Here is a 15,986-nt window from a genome sequence, read left to right on the forward strand (position 1 = left end):
GGGCATAAAAGGTAGAGTATTCAGGAGTAAAAGGGAAATTTGATCCCTAACTTTAGTCTTCTTTTATGGAAAGTAGGTCTTGTCAAACAAACCAAATTTCAGTTTTTGATGAGATTACAAACTTGGTTGATATAGGTAACTGAATAGATGTAATATCATTAGACTTTTGTAAGACATTTGACTTAGTACTGCATGACATTCTTGTGAAAAAAATAGCACTATATAATATCAGCAAAACACGTCTTAAATAGATTAAGAACTGGCTAACTAACAGAACTCAGAGAGCAGTTGTCAATGGAGAATCATCATCAAATGGGAATGTTTCTACTTGAGTTCCTCATGGATTGGCTAGGCTAGGTAGGCCTGATGTTGTTCAATATTTTAATCAGTGATCTGGAAGTAAATATATAATTCCTAATGACATAAAGATTGGCAGAGTAATAAATAGGAATATACAGAGATATCCATACCATAGGAAGGACTAAATCTTGGAACAATAGATATGTGAATAGAACAGAAAATGTTTAGTCAGTCACTATTAGGTTATTTTCAGTTTTGTTGGACTTTTTTGTGATGAGCACATGCAATTCCCACTTTCACTTCACTCTCCAAACTGAATCCCATGGAAGTAATTCTCTGTATTTTAATCTTTTTTCTCCAGTTGCTCTGTAACACCTAGCAACCAAATAATGTTTCAGAAAGTATGTTTTGTTTTGTTAATAAAAATTACTTTTTAAGACCATGATCTGATTCCTGTGTCCTAGGAGGCAAGAGGCTCTGTGTGCGCATGCCTAAGACTGCAAGGTCAGCTATTAAGAGAATTGCGGTTTTTGTTTGTTTGTTTTTTAAAGCACTCTCAAGAGCAAGGGTTAAAGAGCTTAAGAGTAACTCACAGAAAGAAATTCCCAAATGTGTCTTCCTGGGTTCTCAAAGGGATGTTTGCAATCCAAGGCCAGGGAATCTGCGACCATGGGGAGATTTTAAACAGAAACTTTTAGTGGCAGGGTATGTTAAAGTCTCTTGCAAGCCCCTGTCTTCTGCACTCAAAGAGCCAGAATGGGGAACAACCTTGACACAGTATCATAGATGTGCATGGCCCTCTACATGGAAATAGAGTTAACAGATTCTTGTTATCAAGAGCTGCAATCACAAAGGATAATTACATGAACACTCACTAATTAACTCAGTACTTACTACTGTGAGCAGACCCATAGAATTTGTTAGTACTGCTACTACTTTTGGCTGCAAATGTTTGATGGATCTAATCCTTAATTACATCCAACACACAGGATGAAAATAAACAATGTGCATGGTAAGTTATTGGTTACAGCAGCAGAAGTTTGTTTTGTGTGCTTAATAGTACATACACACATATTTTAAAAAATAACATCTAAAATGGAGGATGGAGGTCAGCAATATAATGCTCACTAGAAGGAGAGATATTTATTCACATTTATTACTCTTTCCACTATTTCTCTACATACTTTGTCAGGGTAATGATTGAACTGAAATAGAACACACTGAAAACAAATTAAGTTATTTTGCTACTCAGGAGTGATGGATATGAGTGGTGTTGTCCAGCACCCAGTGACGAAAGGGTTAAACTTCGGTTTTTCTCTTTGTTTTAATTTGCTCTTTTCTTAGTTGCTTTGTAACACCTAACAAACAAGTATGTTTTATCAAGTATATCTTTTTGTTTTTGTTAATAAAATCACTTTTTTTAAGGTGATGATTTGATTCTTGTGTCTTGGAAGGAAACAGGCCTGTGTGTGCCTAAGACTGAGAGATCATCTACCAGAGACTGCAGTTTGTTTTCTCTTTTTTCCAGCTCTCTTGTGCTAAAAGAGGTCGGGGATACCCCCCTGGAAGGAGTCCAACTGCTTCCTTCCTGGGTTCAAGAAGAAAGGGGTCATTTGGTGGTGGCAGCATGCCTCCTAAGGCCAGGGAATCTGTGGCTTTGGGGAGCTTTTAAGCAGAAGCCTATAGAGGCAAGGTATTTTTAAGGTCTCCTGTGGGCCCCCGCCTTCTGCACTCTGAGTGCGAGAGCGGGGAAGAGCTCTGACACCAGATATTTAAATTATGTTTACTACCACAATATCTGACCACTTATATCCATACTAGTCCTTTTCCAAAAAAAAGTACAGCTTTCTAATTTATCTCTTAAAAAAAAGATTTTTTCAACTATGATATACCTGTATAAATGACATTGTTGAAAGATTAAACCAAGCATTTGCTTAGTGTCAGAAAAATGAGTCCTTTATAACCTCAAAATATTAAACAAAAAAGTAAAAAGATGATGGAAAACGTTAAGGAAAAAATACTGCAGTTCTTACCGTGAGAGAATTCCAACAAAGTTGCGCACAGATGATGCATGGAATAAGGACTGAATGTTCCCAAGATTGCTCAGAAACTCTGCTGTTTCACTTATTCTGCCAACTCTATATATTTTTTAGAACTTTCACTGGACAGTCACTGCAAAAAATTGAAAATTTTAAAGTCATGTGAGTTAGAAAGTTGTTCAAAATTCAATTAATAGATAAAAGGTGAAGAACTAATTTGTACGTCAACAAATGACTAGTCTTCATTTGTTTTTCTTTCATAATTACAAGAACAAGACTCAATACAAAGGAGCATTTATTAAAAACATGCTGCAAATGTTTAAACAGTTAAGACAAACAGGAATACAAATCGTAATTCTATAAGAGCTATCCAACTGGTGATTGCCTATAATCTCATAATAGTTTTCTCTCTTTTCTATAAAATGTATTTATGTTTCATAGAGTTCAAACTGTAGTAGGAATGTGAAAAATGCAGAAGATTTGTTTTCCAAAATATTAACAAAAACAGATTTTGAAGTTTCCACTTATTAGGCCTACTCGTTTATTGTCCTTTTGGAGTCAACCATCCAGGTGACCTATGGGGAAGAGCTTTCTAGCTTGTGGTCTTCACAGACTGTAGCTGCATTACACTACAACTTCCAGCAGCTACTGACATTTATCTTTTGGGACTGTATATAGCACCAATGGCTGCTGAAAGTTGTGGCACACTGAGTAAGGCTTAAAAGGTATCTTTCTGGATCAGGGCCTGCAAGCTCAGTCCCAAGCAGTCCTGCTAGAAGCTCAGCTGCATATAAAATACACATTCACTTACAAAACAATTTTGATGGGATCCTTTCTTAAAGATATTTAAATAACAAATTCAGAGTAGTAGGAATAGGAGCTGAATTCCCTCAGTAACCCAAGCAGAGAGGAATTTAGCAACATTTTTTTTAAAAATTTGCTTCTTTGGGTATCATTTCAGGTCCTGGGAAATCCAGGCTTGGTACAGATGAATGGCTCCTGTTTCACATAATGCTCCAATACACTGTATTAAGTATCAGAGGGGTAGCCGTGTTAGTCTGAATCTGCAAAAGCGACAAGGAGTCCTGTGGCACCTTATAGACTAACTGAAGTGTAGGAGCATAAGCTTTCGTGGGCAAAGACCCACTTCGTCAGATGCATGCATCTGACGAAGTGGGTCTTTGCCCACGAAAGCTTATGCTCCTACACTTCAGTTAGTCTATAAGGTGCCACAGGACTCCTCGTCGCTAATACACTGTATTGTATCTTGGCTATAGCTCCCAGGCTATAGCTCCACAGGAGGCTACCTACGGAGTTAAGATAAGGGGAACTATGCAGCATAGCTACAATGCCACATGTACGCTACTGTAACTCTCTAGTGCAGCTGAAGTTTATAGTGAGAGAAGAGGTTTTTTCACGGTTGTAGGAACTCCATCTTCCTGAGTGACAGTAGCTCAGACAACAGAAACATTTGTCCATCAGCCCAGCTGCATCTTCATCAGAGGTTAAGTCAGTATAGTTACAGTGCTCAAGGGGGATTTAAAGCCACAACTACAGACCAGACCTTTGCCCCATTTTCAAAAGTGACACGAAGTTCATTGTAAAAGCAACAGATATGAGGGTAGGTACTGGATTGACTACTGGCCTTCCAGCCTTCTGCAGGTCCTTCATTTTCAGGTGGCACTGCTACTGATCTCTGCCATAACCCTTTGCCTGCATCTCTTGTGCAAACTTTTGGCCGATTTCTTATGTTTCTACAATTGCTCCACAACTGCATCTGCACAGTCTCTTCTCCCCATGGGCCTAGAAGAGCCAATAACTACTGCATGCTCCAAGCATTGGCAAATCTAGTGAGTAGATCCTGAACCAGAATGGTCAGTTGCTTACAAGAAGGGAGGGATGGTAAGTGGTAGGAAAAGACATATTAAAATATGCCATGATTTTAAAGGAGGGGCCTCTGAGACTCGGGGGCAGTGGAGTTCAAAACTGTGTTCATAGCAGTCAGTGCAAGGTACTATGGGACAACTGCTAGAGAATTGTTAGTGTCAACATAAGTCATGCAGTGTCAACTAACATGCTGATATCCTGAGCTTTCAAGCCCTGAATTCAATGCTATACCTGCTTCTTAGCTTGTGTAAATGCCATCCCTGCCTATTCCATAAGCCTGCTGGCTCTAGAGGGTGTGGAATGTTCCAGACACCAAAGATCTCACTGCTGTGACAAAATCTGATGGTCCACCCTCATTTTTGTAATACTACTGAGATCATCTTATCACTATTAATCACCTACCTGTGATTATTTTTCAACACCTGTTGTTGAACATTGCAAAATTCTTCACTGTTTGGATTGATAGCTTGTAGCTGGCACCTCAAAGCCCGGTACTTAGCAAGAGAGGGTGGGCTAGGGCTTGACATACTTGTTTCACACACATTAAGCATGTCTCTGATTAGCTAAAACATAAAGATATAAATGATAACTGATATATGGATAATATATTGTAATGGTTTATGAAGAATATTCTAATTCTGTACATTTTGGTGAGGTTTTTCTGTAATATTATCCTTGTGACATTTAATAAAGAAAATAACCAAAATCTTGAATAAGGAAAGAGAGAAAATTATAGTAAACAGAAATCATGCACACAAATTACAGTGAAATAACATTGGAATGGAACAAAGGCAGAAAATATTTCAACTTATTGATTAGCATGTTTAGCAAGAGTGAGACCAGGTATGGCACCTTATGTAAACAAAATATGGCGGTTAAACTGTTTTAATAAAATTCCAACTCAAGGCATGGATTAGGTCATCTCACAACAGTTTAGCAAGCCAGTGCTTTCTGTTGGCTGGCTGTCATTTTGACTTTGCTCTGGGCTAGTCCCAACCCCCTGGCTGCCACTCAGCAGCTACAATAAACTTCCGATAATCTGGCACCTTTAGGACCCAGGGGGTGCCGGACTATCAGATATGCCGGACTATCAGAAGGGGGGGGACTATGAGCGGTCTGGGGTGGGGTGAGGGGGATCCTTCCGATAGTCCGGCTCTGCCCCAGGCGTCCCGATTCAGCCGCTGCTGGGTCAGTTTCAGCAGCGGTTGAATCGAGGACGCCTGTGGCAAAGCAGCTGGGGTGCTGATAGGTTGGTCCGGTAGCGCCGCCCCTCAGCGCTGTGAGACCAACCTGGCAGCACCCTAGCTGCTCTGTCCCAGGCGTCCCCGAGTCAGCCGCTGCTAAAACTGATCAGCGGCTGACTCTGGGAAGCCCAGGGCAGAGCTGCTCTGCCCCGGGCTTCCCGGAATCAGCTGCTGGTCAGTTTCAGCAGCGGCTGAATAGGGGTACCTGGGGCAGAGCAGCTGGGGTGCTGCCGGGTTGGTCCCTTAGCGCTGCACCTCAGCGCTGCAGGACCAACCCAGCAGCACTCCGGCTGCTCTGCTCCAGGCATCTCCAAGAGCAGCTGGAGTGCTGCCGGGTTGGTCCCGCAGCCCCGAGGGGCAGCGCTACGGGACCAACCTGGCAGCACCCCAGCTGCTCTGCTCCCGGCTTCCCCGATTCAGCTGCTGGTCAATTTCAGCAGCGGCGGAATCGGGGAAGCCGGGCGCAGAGCAGTTCCAATTGTCTGGCTGCCCCAAGCACTTCCGGGTTCCTGATGGTGCCAGACCATCAGGAGTGCCGAGCATTGCATGCCAGACTAATGGAGTTTTACTGTATATTGTGTTGTCAGAAGAACCACTGGTCAATCAGGAGGACAATGGCTCTAAAAGCAATGCACAAAGCTGGGTTTTGGAGCTTAGGGAATGGGAAAAATCTTAGCAAGGAGAAGTGTTGCTCTGAGGATGGAGAGTCCAAGCAATGTAGCACCAGCTTGTGCCTGGAGATGTAGCATATACCCAAATTCTACTGATACCAGTTCATGGATTCCAAGATTAGATGAGGCACTGATCATATAGTACGACCTCCTGTATAACAAGAGATCATGATGGGGAATCTAACACACAAACTAATTATACAACATTAAATTATAAAATATTATATTGTTGCCACATCATCAGTCATGGGCAAGATTTATGGGATGTGAGATTTCTGGTACCACAAATTTTCTGAGGGTCAAAGATAAATATATCTATCTCAGGGTATGTCTATACTACCCCGCTAGTTCGAACTAGCGGGGTAATGTAGGCATACCGCACTTGCAAATGAAGCCCGGGATTTGAATTTCCCGGTCTTCATTTGCATAAGCGGGGAGCTGCCATTTTTAAATCCCCGCTGGTTCGAACCCCGCGTAGCGCGGCTACACGGGGCTCGAACTAGGTAGTTCGGACTAGGTTCCTATCCTCGTTCCACGAGGTGTACCGGTAGTTCGGAATAGGAACCTAGTCCGAACTATCTAGTTCGAGCCCCGTGTAGCCGCACTACACGGGGTTCAAACCAGCGGGGATTTAAAAATGGCGGCTCCTCGCTTATGCAAATGAAGCCCGGGAAATTCAAATCGCGGGCTTCATTTGCAAGTGCGGTATGCCTACATTACCCTCCTAGTTCGAACTAGGAGGGTAGTGTGGACATACCCATATTTTAAAGATAGTTGTTTTGAACCACTAATAAGCTCCCCATTGCTACTTGGATTCAAAATAGGACTTTATTTTAGTAGCCCTTGCTAGAGTTAAAAATATCCTACTCACTAGTAGTGTGACAGTGTTTATAAGTGACACTATACAGGGCATATCAGTGCTTACTAGCAGTCTGAAAATGTTACCTGACAGAGGTCCTGTTTGCTAGATAACAGTTTTTTTGTAATATTATAGTCAATTCCACTTTTGTGACGTATAATTCGATAAAACTCCATCATCATCGCCTTCAGTGCCTCTGCTGGTGTTCCCTCATTCATTGCATTCTTCATTTGGAGTAGAATGCCTTCTGCTTTGCTCACCTTCAAGAGAAGAGATTATTAAAAATTAAATTCTAACAAAATAGTTCAACAAGCTTGAAAAAGGTAAACACTAGAAATAGAGAGTAATTTCTTTCTACACTAAGATTATAATTTTTATTTGTTCTTTGTTATTGCAACATGAGATGAGTACAGTGACTTTTTGCAATGGAGTTTGGCAATCAAAACTAAGGACCTGATTTTACCCTCATGCTGAGCTACTCTGTGAGTAATCATACTGATTTCAACAGGACTAATCAGAAAGTAAGGGGAACAGAACCTCCCCAAGTAGATAACAAAAAAGAATATGGATTTGATTAGCTGGTAATGCCTTTTGGTTTATTGTAAATTCACAAGGTCAATCTAATTCTTTATTAAATAATGGAAAACTTATCACAGATGGTTTATGGTTGGAAACCACAGGAAGATTAACTATAAATGTTAATGAAACTTCTAAATCATTAGTTTATCAAAAGTACACAAACTGCAAAATGTATTTGTAACAACAGCCTGAAGATTGCACTCTAGGGCCATTGTCCATTTGACATTGTGTCCAAATTAGAAATAAAATTGGAAATAGATTTGCTCGCTTAGCTGAAATTAGTTTCAATAGGGCTGTTACTTGTAATACATTTCCATTGGATCTTTTCTGCTGTAGATCACAGAATAGCAGGGAAAAGGCAAACCATAAGCAATATCCTGTAGTTTAATAGTGTTGAGATAGTCCAGGGACTTCATAACCAAGTTCTATTCCATGTCAGTATTGATCCAAGGTTGGTCCTTGCTTCACAATGGCCCTTTGGCAACATTAGAAAATGTATGCTAACCGAATTGCAGCTTTTAAATTCCTATATTTTAGAAACTTACGACTGTTTCTCAGGAAATTGCACATAATGGTGTTTCTGGCAGTGAAGTCAGTCAGAATATATTAGTATTATCAAATTAATTTTTACAGAGGGACACACTGGGATTCAAAACCTTTCACTTCTAGGACTGTGGTTCATATCTTATCTATAGTGGTAATGACTGAATATTTGTTAGAGAAGAAACAGGCGATCCAGAAGCAGATGGGGTAAACAGAACTGTTTTATTGCCCACGCATGTTTACCTTGGACAGTCAACACAATATCTGAGTGGCAACAATTTTGCACCAATTAATCCCTTTTATCTATTTTAGTATGTTAATTGCAAGTCTATCACTACTTTTCCTAAAACTTTATTTAGTAATGTTAACTCCCATAAAATGAATATTAATAACTATACCTGCCCCTGTTTATTGTTAACTGGTTTTTAGTTGAATAAGCATTACATACTGTCTTAATCGGCAGCTTCTAGGGAGGGAGAGAGTGCTTCAACCCTGAAAATGTTTTTATGGACAAGTGTGAAGACAAAATAAGACACTGTTCAGTGCAACCATCTTCCAAGGCTACCAGGACAAAGGGGAAAAACATGTTTAAAGGGCAATGGCATTGCCTATTCTGGCTAGACCCCTTACCCACTGATGTAGGGTCATCACAGACCCTATTAATTTTTACATATCCCAACAAATATCATCTCAGTAGACAGGTTCTGACATCTCCACATCAAATAATGTCTAATTTATATATTAACTGATTTATAAAATGCACCTGCTGCAGTCTGTGTCTCTCCGTCTCTCTCTCTTGCACACACACACTATTAATAATGCACAGTACTGATCAGTGTCTGCATATTGGAAAATTTTCACCCCTAAAAGACTCCAAATCTCCTTCCCACCTTACATTGTTCTCCAAAGATCAGCAGCTCTGAGCATTATCTGACCAGCAAGGTGCATTCCAGAGCTAAGGGATCCTAGCTGACAATGCCTTTTCTCCACATTTAAAAAGTGTTAATGTGCGTTCCCTAGTAATCTCAACTCCTGTAGCAAAATATATAAAGCAAACTTGAAATTAAAACAATACTAGTTTTGAAATGGAGGTGTGTTTAAATACAACTATATCCAGTATAGTTCTGATCCTAGGGCACAAAGAGCAAAATACTCTTGCTTGAAGTAAAATACTTACATTAATACTTACATAACATTAATTCTCAAAGAGTAATCATCTCCCAGCAAAATTAACTTACATCATTGAGGCTGAGGTTGTTTACTGGCTCAAGTAGTAAATGGTCCAAATGACCAAGTGCTTCTGCCCAGATCAGTTCTACAAAAGCACTAATTTCTTGGGATAAAGTGCTTGAATTTATAGCTTCCTCTAGAAGTAGCTGTAGTAAACAAATATTAATGAATAAAAGCAAAATACAAAACTTGCATCTGCAGTTCTCACACTGGTAAAATTCTCATTGATTTCCCTGTTCTTATACGCAATATTCTATGATATGCATGTTAACTTTTACGATGACTTCTTTAGGCCCATTGATAAAACGGGAGACTTGTTTACATAAAGTCTTCTGGATGAGGAGCATGGTAAAAGTGAGGCCATGTTCTTGCTTGAAAGTTGGGTGGGGTGTCTGATAATGAATGGGATGTATTATTAAATATAACACAGCCAGTTTATTTTGCCAGCTTTGCTGGAAGAAAGTCCACAAAAATCTCTACTACACTGCGATTCTTTCTCCTTTTCCTTTAAAAAGTCCCCAAACCACTTGAACCACAGCCATGATTCCTGTGAACAAATTTTCTAATCAATCCCCTAAACTCAAATGAAGACTCTGTCTTACACAAATTCTTCAGCTAACTCAGTTGTTCTCTACTCCCCTTTTCTTTCCTCCATTGTTTGTGGCAGACTACCCCAAAATTGCTTCCATGCCTTCCCCAGTCTTCATGACTGCAGGAGCAATTCAGTTGAGAGTTGATGGATAATGGACAGCAGGTCACTACTATTTTCTTTATTATGCAATTGATTCTTGTAAGTTCAGGATTCAAACTCATAGCATCATAGAATACTAGAACTGGAAGGGACCTTGAGAGATCATCAAGTCCAGCCCCCTGTCCTCACGGCAGGACCAGGCACCATCTAGATCATCTCTGATAGATGTCTATCCAACCTACTCTTAAATATCTTCAGTGATGGAGATTCCACAACCTCCCTAGTCATTTTTTCCAGTGTTTAACCCCCCCGAAAGGAAGTTTTTCCTAATGTCCAACCTAAACCTCCCTTGCTGCAACTTCAGCCCATTGCTTTTGTCCTAACATCAGAGGCCAAGGAGAATACTCCAGTACTCCGAGGCTAAGTCTACACCACAAGGTTTTTGCGCATAAATGGCCATTTTTGTGCAAAAACCCATGGAGCGTCCACACCTCAAGCACGTTTTTGCAGAATAAAATCTACAGTCAATCGACAGAACTGAGGGCTTTTTGCAGTGAAGGTATAGCTCCTTCTACGAGGCATAACTCTTTTTTGCGCTACAACTCTTGCACAAAAAGGTGCGTGTGGATGCTATGCAGGGGTTTCTTGTGCAAAAAGAGCCTATCTGAAAAAGCACAGGTGCTCTGATGGCCATTCTGTGAATGGCCATCAGAGCTTTCTTGCACAAGAGCGTCCATATAGTGTGGAAGCTCTCTTGCACAAAAGCACATCGCTTTTGCGATGCACTTTTGAGGTGTGGACATGCTTTTGAGCAAGAAGTTTTTGCACAAGAACACTTCCACAAAAGACTTCTTGAGCAAAAACCCTGCAGTGTAGATGTAGCCCAACTGAGGCCTAATCATTGCAGGGTAGAATCATGTTTGCTTTTATTGCAACAGCCTCACACTGTTGCCTCACATTTAGCTTGTGGTCCACTATGACCCCTAGATCCCTGTCTGCAATACTCCTTCCTAGACAATCACTTCCCATTCTGTATGTGTGAAACTGACTGTTCCTTCCTAAATAGAGCACTTTGTATTTGTCCTTATTAAACTTCATACTATTTACCTCAGATAATTTCTCTAGGTGGTCCAGATCATTCTGAATTATGACCCTATCCTCCAAGCACTTGCAACCCCTCCCAGCTTGGTATCATCTGCAAATTTAATAAGCGTACTCTCTATGCCAATATCTAAATTGTTGATGAAGATATTGAATAGAACCGGTCCCAAAACAGACCTCCTGCCAAAACCAACTTGTTATGCCCTTCCAGCTTGATTGTGAACCATTAATAACTACTCTCTGGGAACAGTTTTTATGCATCCATCTTATAGTAGCCCCATCTAGGTTGTATTTCCCTAGTTTATCAATAGGAAGGTCATGTGAGACCATACCAAATGCTTTACTAAAGTCTAGGTATACCACATCCACCGCTTCTCCCTTATCCACAAGACTTGTTATCCTATCAAAGAAAGTTAAAAGATTGGATTGACATGATTTGTTCTTTACAAATCCATGCTGGCTGTTATCTCACCTTATTATCTACCAGCTATTTGCAGATCAATTCTTTAATTACTTGCACCAGAAGTTAAACGGACTGATCTGTAGTTTCCTGGATTGTTCTTATTTCCCTTTTTATAGATGGGCACTGTATTTGCCCTTTTCCAGTCTTCTCGAATCTCTTCCGACTTCCATGACTTTTCAAAGATGATAGCTAAAGGCTCAGATACCTCCTCTATCAGCTCCTTGAGTATTCTAGGATGCATTTCATCAGGCCCTGGTGACTTGAAGACATCTAACTTTTCTAAATAATTTTTAACTTGTTCTTTTTTTAAATTTTGACTCTAAATCTATCCCATTTCCACTAGGAAAGTTATTGTTGTCTTTATTGAGAGTACATACTATTTCTATTGGTTTAAAAAGCTCTGGCAAAAATAGTACAAGCCTATCACCAAGACACTCCTCTAATAAGGTAAAGCCTGGAGAAGTAAGGTAGGGCCATACAAACCAGTGCAATCCACACATCCAAAGGTGAGAAAGAAAGTATAGAGAGATTTTCTAATGTATACAGAGGGAGATTATTAAAATATTTGCTTTTTTTGCTCCAGTGATTACCATGAAGTCGGCATTTTCCATTAGTTACTGCATAGCAGTATCAGACAACACAGTGTTTTGCTTAGAATAAGAAAGAATTGTTGGAAGATACTGAAGATATATCATTAAGAACAGAATAATTCAAACAAATAAACCATACTAACCTCTTGTAATTTTGTGGAGGCTAAATAATCTGCACCTAGGGGAAGGGTTTCTCTTAACAGGAAATCTTGGTTCTTCAGATCTTTAACATAAATCTCATAATTTTCTCTTACTTCTTCAGAAGTCTTAGTTCTTATGAACAGTTTTTTACTCTGTGAATAACATCAAAATACATAAGAAAAAGACTTACAGAAGTTTTGTGGTATGCCACACTATTGTTTGAACCTCTCTAGTCTGGCACCTGCAGGACCTGACAAGTGCCAAACCAGAGAATTATCTGATTCATGAGAGGTCAGTATTATCTAGCACCATTACCAACTTTTCCACTGCTTAGTAGGCTCTTAGGATATGTCTACACTACCCTCCTAGTTCGAACTAGCGGGGTAATGTAGGCATACCGCACTTGCAAATGAAGCCCGGGATTTGAATTTCCCGGGCTTCATTTACATAAGCGGGGAGCCGCCATTTTTAAAACCCCGCTGGTTTGAACCCTGTGCAGCGCGGCTACACGGGGCACGAACTAGGTAGTTTGAACTAGGCTTCCTAGTTCGAACTACCGTTACTCCTCATTTCACGAGGAGTAACGGTAGTTCGAACTAGGAAACCTAGTTCGAACTACCTAGTTCGTGCCCCGTGTAGCCGCACTGCACAGGGTTCGAACCAGCGGGGTTTTAAAAATGGCGGCTCCCCGCTTATGCAAATGAAGCCCGGGAAATTCAAATCCTGGGCTTCATTTGCAAGTGCGGTATGCCTACATTACCCTGCTAGTTCGAACTAGCGGGGTAGTGTAGACATACCCTTAGAGACATTTAGGAGTAACTTAGAGCGAAATAACATCACAGAACATGGAGAGCCAGAACTGATGGCTGTAAACAAACTTTATGGGATTACAGGAAACTTGGCCACACCCATGATAAGTAGACATCCAGCTAAGTAAATCATGACAGACCATGGATATTGCTGGATCAGAGAGTGCCTGATTAGAGAGGCTCAACCTGTACCAGCTGAGACAAACAGGCAAAAGGGTTATTAATTGTGAACAAATTGACCAAAAGATCGCCTTAAAAACTAACTGAAATTTAAACACCTAATTTAAATATGAGCAAAGAATGAATGGCAAGAACTGTGGACAAACTAAACAAATGAGAAAAAAAACATTCCAAGAATGCCTAACAGTTGACAATGTTGATATAATCTAAGTACCTGAGAGGTGAAGTGGTTTTTTTCAGAATTCTAATAGGGCATCTAGCACTATGGGTTAGGTGTTCTCAGTATTGAAATAAACAACCAAACTTGCAACAATGGCAAAAACCCATGCATACCGTAAATCCATCTGACATGCTGAAGTGTACAGATATTCGAAAGGGAAACTCACACGATTCCTGGGAACACTGCAATTCAATAACTACAAATTCTTTGCCTTTCTCAATATTAATCTGAAAAAAAAAACATTTTAATTTCAATACATTTCCAGTTCATATTTTCTTTAATGTTTTCTTCAGCTGTTTGTTGTCATACTTTCCAATATCCTCCACAAACTTTTCATTGTTATAGGGAACAATCACGGTTTACTGCTATGAAAGCATTAATGGAATGAATAGTAATTATTTATTATTTTCATTCCTGCAGCATCCAGAAGCTCTAGTCAGTATCAGAGATCTGAAAGTCTTCTGCATTTTTAAATGAAAGCTTACTCTATTTAAATTACATTTAATATATTTATAGCAAACCTTTGTTACCTGTATAAACTGCCCAAAGACTAGATATATTATTGTACTGTATTATTACCTTGTGGGTTTCTATAAAAATTAGTTTGTTTGAAGCAGAGTTAGGCACTGAAAGAAGCACTACTTTATATTGGTATGTCAATATTGTTCTTTGTTTCTGTGACCATGATGGCATAATAATTTGTAAAAGTAAAGAATTAAGTAATGCATACAAAACTGCAAACCATTTTTTGATCCTACTGCATTCTACTAACATAAGAGATGTCACTAAAGATGCTTACTTTTTCAAGGACATCATATTTTGCAACTTCAAAATCTTGTGGAAAATAAGGAGTATCTCGATCATTTTCTGTATAAAATCTGAAATCAGAATAATTGAAATTGTCAAACTTTTAAAAATAAATCATATAAATCGGTATTTTTATAAGGTTGCACCATCACATTAAGTGCCAGCCTCACACTTATACAATGTAAGTCTATTTTTTCAGAGCTCAGAAAAATAAAAAACTTATTCTGAACAAGTAAAAATCACTGTCATAAAAGTTGCACTAAAAGTTGATTTAACTGCCTGGCCCACTATTTTGCTAAATGGCTTCTATGGTTTTGACCACCCAGTTGCATTTTAGCATTCCTCAATATTAGTGGTTCTCAAATTTTTTGGTCCGTGGACCACCTGGCTCCGTGTAAACTTTTACATGGGCCACCAGTTGCTAATGGAAACTCACCGTTAATTACATAATTACAGTAGACTTCCGATAATCTGGCACCTTTTGGACCTAGGTGGTGCCGGATTATCAGATTTGCCGGAGAATCAAGAGGTCTGGTACAGCTGCATGGCTTAACAGCTGGCCCGGACACAATCTCCCTCCCTCTCCCCTCCCCTTTCCTCTTTGCAGCTCCTCCCTGCCGTAATCTGATCCTCCTCCCCCTCCCTTCCCCTTTCCTCTTCAGGTCTCTCTCCTCCGTGCTGTAACGTGATCCTCCTTCTCCTCCCCTCCCCTTTCCCCTTCGCTGAAGCAAAATGCTCTTCACCATACTGTAACACGATCCCACTCCCTTTCTCCCTCCCCCAATCTTATGCTCCCTCTGGTTACAGCCAGCTGTGTGCTGAGCAGCAGGCTTTTTAATCAGCTGGTCAGGAGCGCTTGGCATTTTGATGCCAGAGTATCAGGAGTGCCGAACAGTTGGATGCCGGACTATTGGAGTTTTACTGTACATCCAAACCATTTTGCTAGTGCTGCAGCTAGGAAGAACGGTTTAATTTAAATTATTAAACAGATCGATCGTTTTAACTTTCTCATGTTAGTTTATCAAAACTAATTTTAAATAAAGTAAAAATATTAATTTATGTTCAACACAAAAGATTTCAATGTTTTCTTTATGGCAGGGGTGGGGAACCTTTTTTGGGTTGGGGGCCACTAACACACCAAAAAATCAGTTGGGGACCACACAAGTGAGAAGCAAAAGAACTCCCAAAACCTTCAACCCTCACTGATGTGGCCCCCAATTGAGACACCTCACTCCTCTGGCCAGGGCCGGCTTTAACAAGTGTGGGGCCCGATTCCAGGGGCGGGGTCTGTGCATGCGCCACGCGCCCGGGGCCCTGCGCATGCACTGTGTGCCCCGGGGAGGGGGCACTGCGCATGCATCGCGCAGCCGTAAGCGGGGCCCTCTTAGGCGCGGGGCCCTATTCCAGGGAATCGGCTGAATCGGCCTAAAGCCGGCCCTGCCTCTGGTGCTCCAGTTCCACTGGGCAAGGGGAAGGGACAGGGAGAACTGAGGTTCAGGGCTTCCCATAGGCCAGATTTACTTTTCTGGGGTTCTGGAGTTAGTAGATTTTATGAACCCTCTTAGGCTCTGGGTGAGGACAAAAAGAGAGGTTCAGTGTGTGGGACAGGGCTGCCAGTGAGTGGGATAGTCA

The 15,986-nt window shown here is 40.6% G+C and overlaps 1 protein-coding gene across 1 annotated transcript in view; it reads right to left on the bottom strand.

Moving 5' to 3' along the window:
* Nucleotides 1-15,986, bottom strand: part of LOC149525869 (protein mono-ADP-ribosyltransferase PARP4-like) — an 87,234-nt gene that overhangs the window by 56,768 nt on the left and 14,480 nt on the right. The window contains 8 exon segments of the mRNA XM_089775612.1: nucleotides 2,334-2,449; nucleotides 2,451-2,472; nucleotides 4,629-4,789; nucleotides 7,087-7,260; nucleotides 9,361-9,498; nucleotides 12,341-12,490; nucleotides 13,661-13,774; nucleotides 14,347-14,425. Of these exon segments, the coding sequence (XP_089631738.1) occupies nucleotides 2,334-2,449; nucleotides 2,451-2,472; nucleotides 4,629-4,789; nucleotides 7,087-7,260; nucleotides 9,361-9,498; nucleotides 12,341-12,490; nucleotides 13,661-13,774; nucleotides 14,347-14,425 (954 nt within the window).

The sequence above is a fragment of the Pelodiscus sinensis genome, chromosome 1 (genome assembly GCF_052426305.1).
Source record: "Pelodiscus sinensis isolate ZL-2025 chromosome 1, ASM5242630v1, whole genome shotgun sequence".
NCBI lineage: Eukaryota > Metazoa > Chordata > Testudines > Trionychidae > Pelodiscus > Pelodiscus sinensis.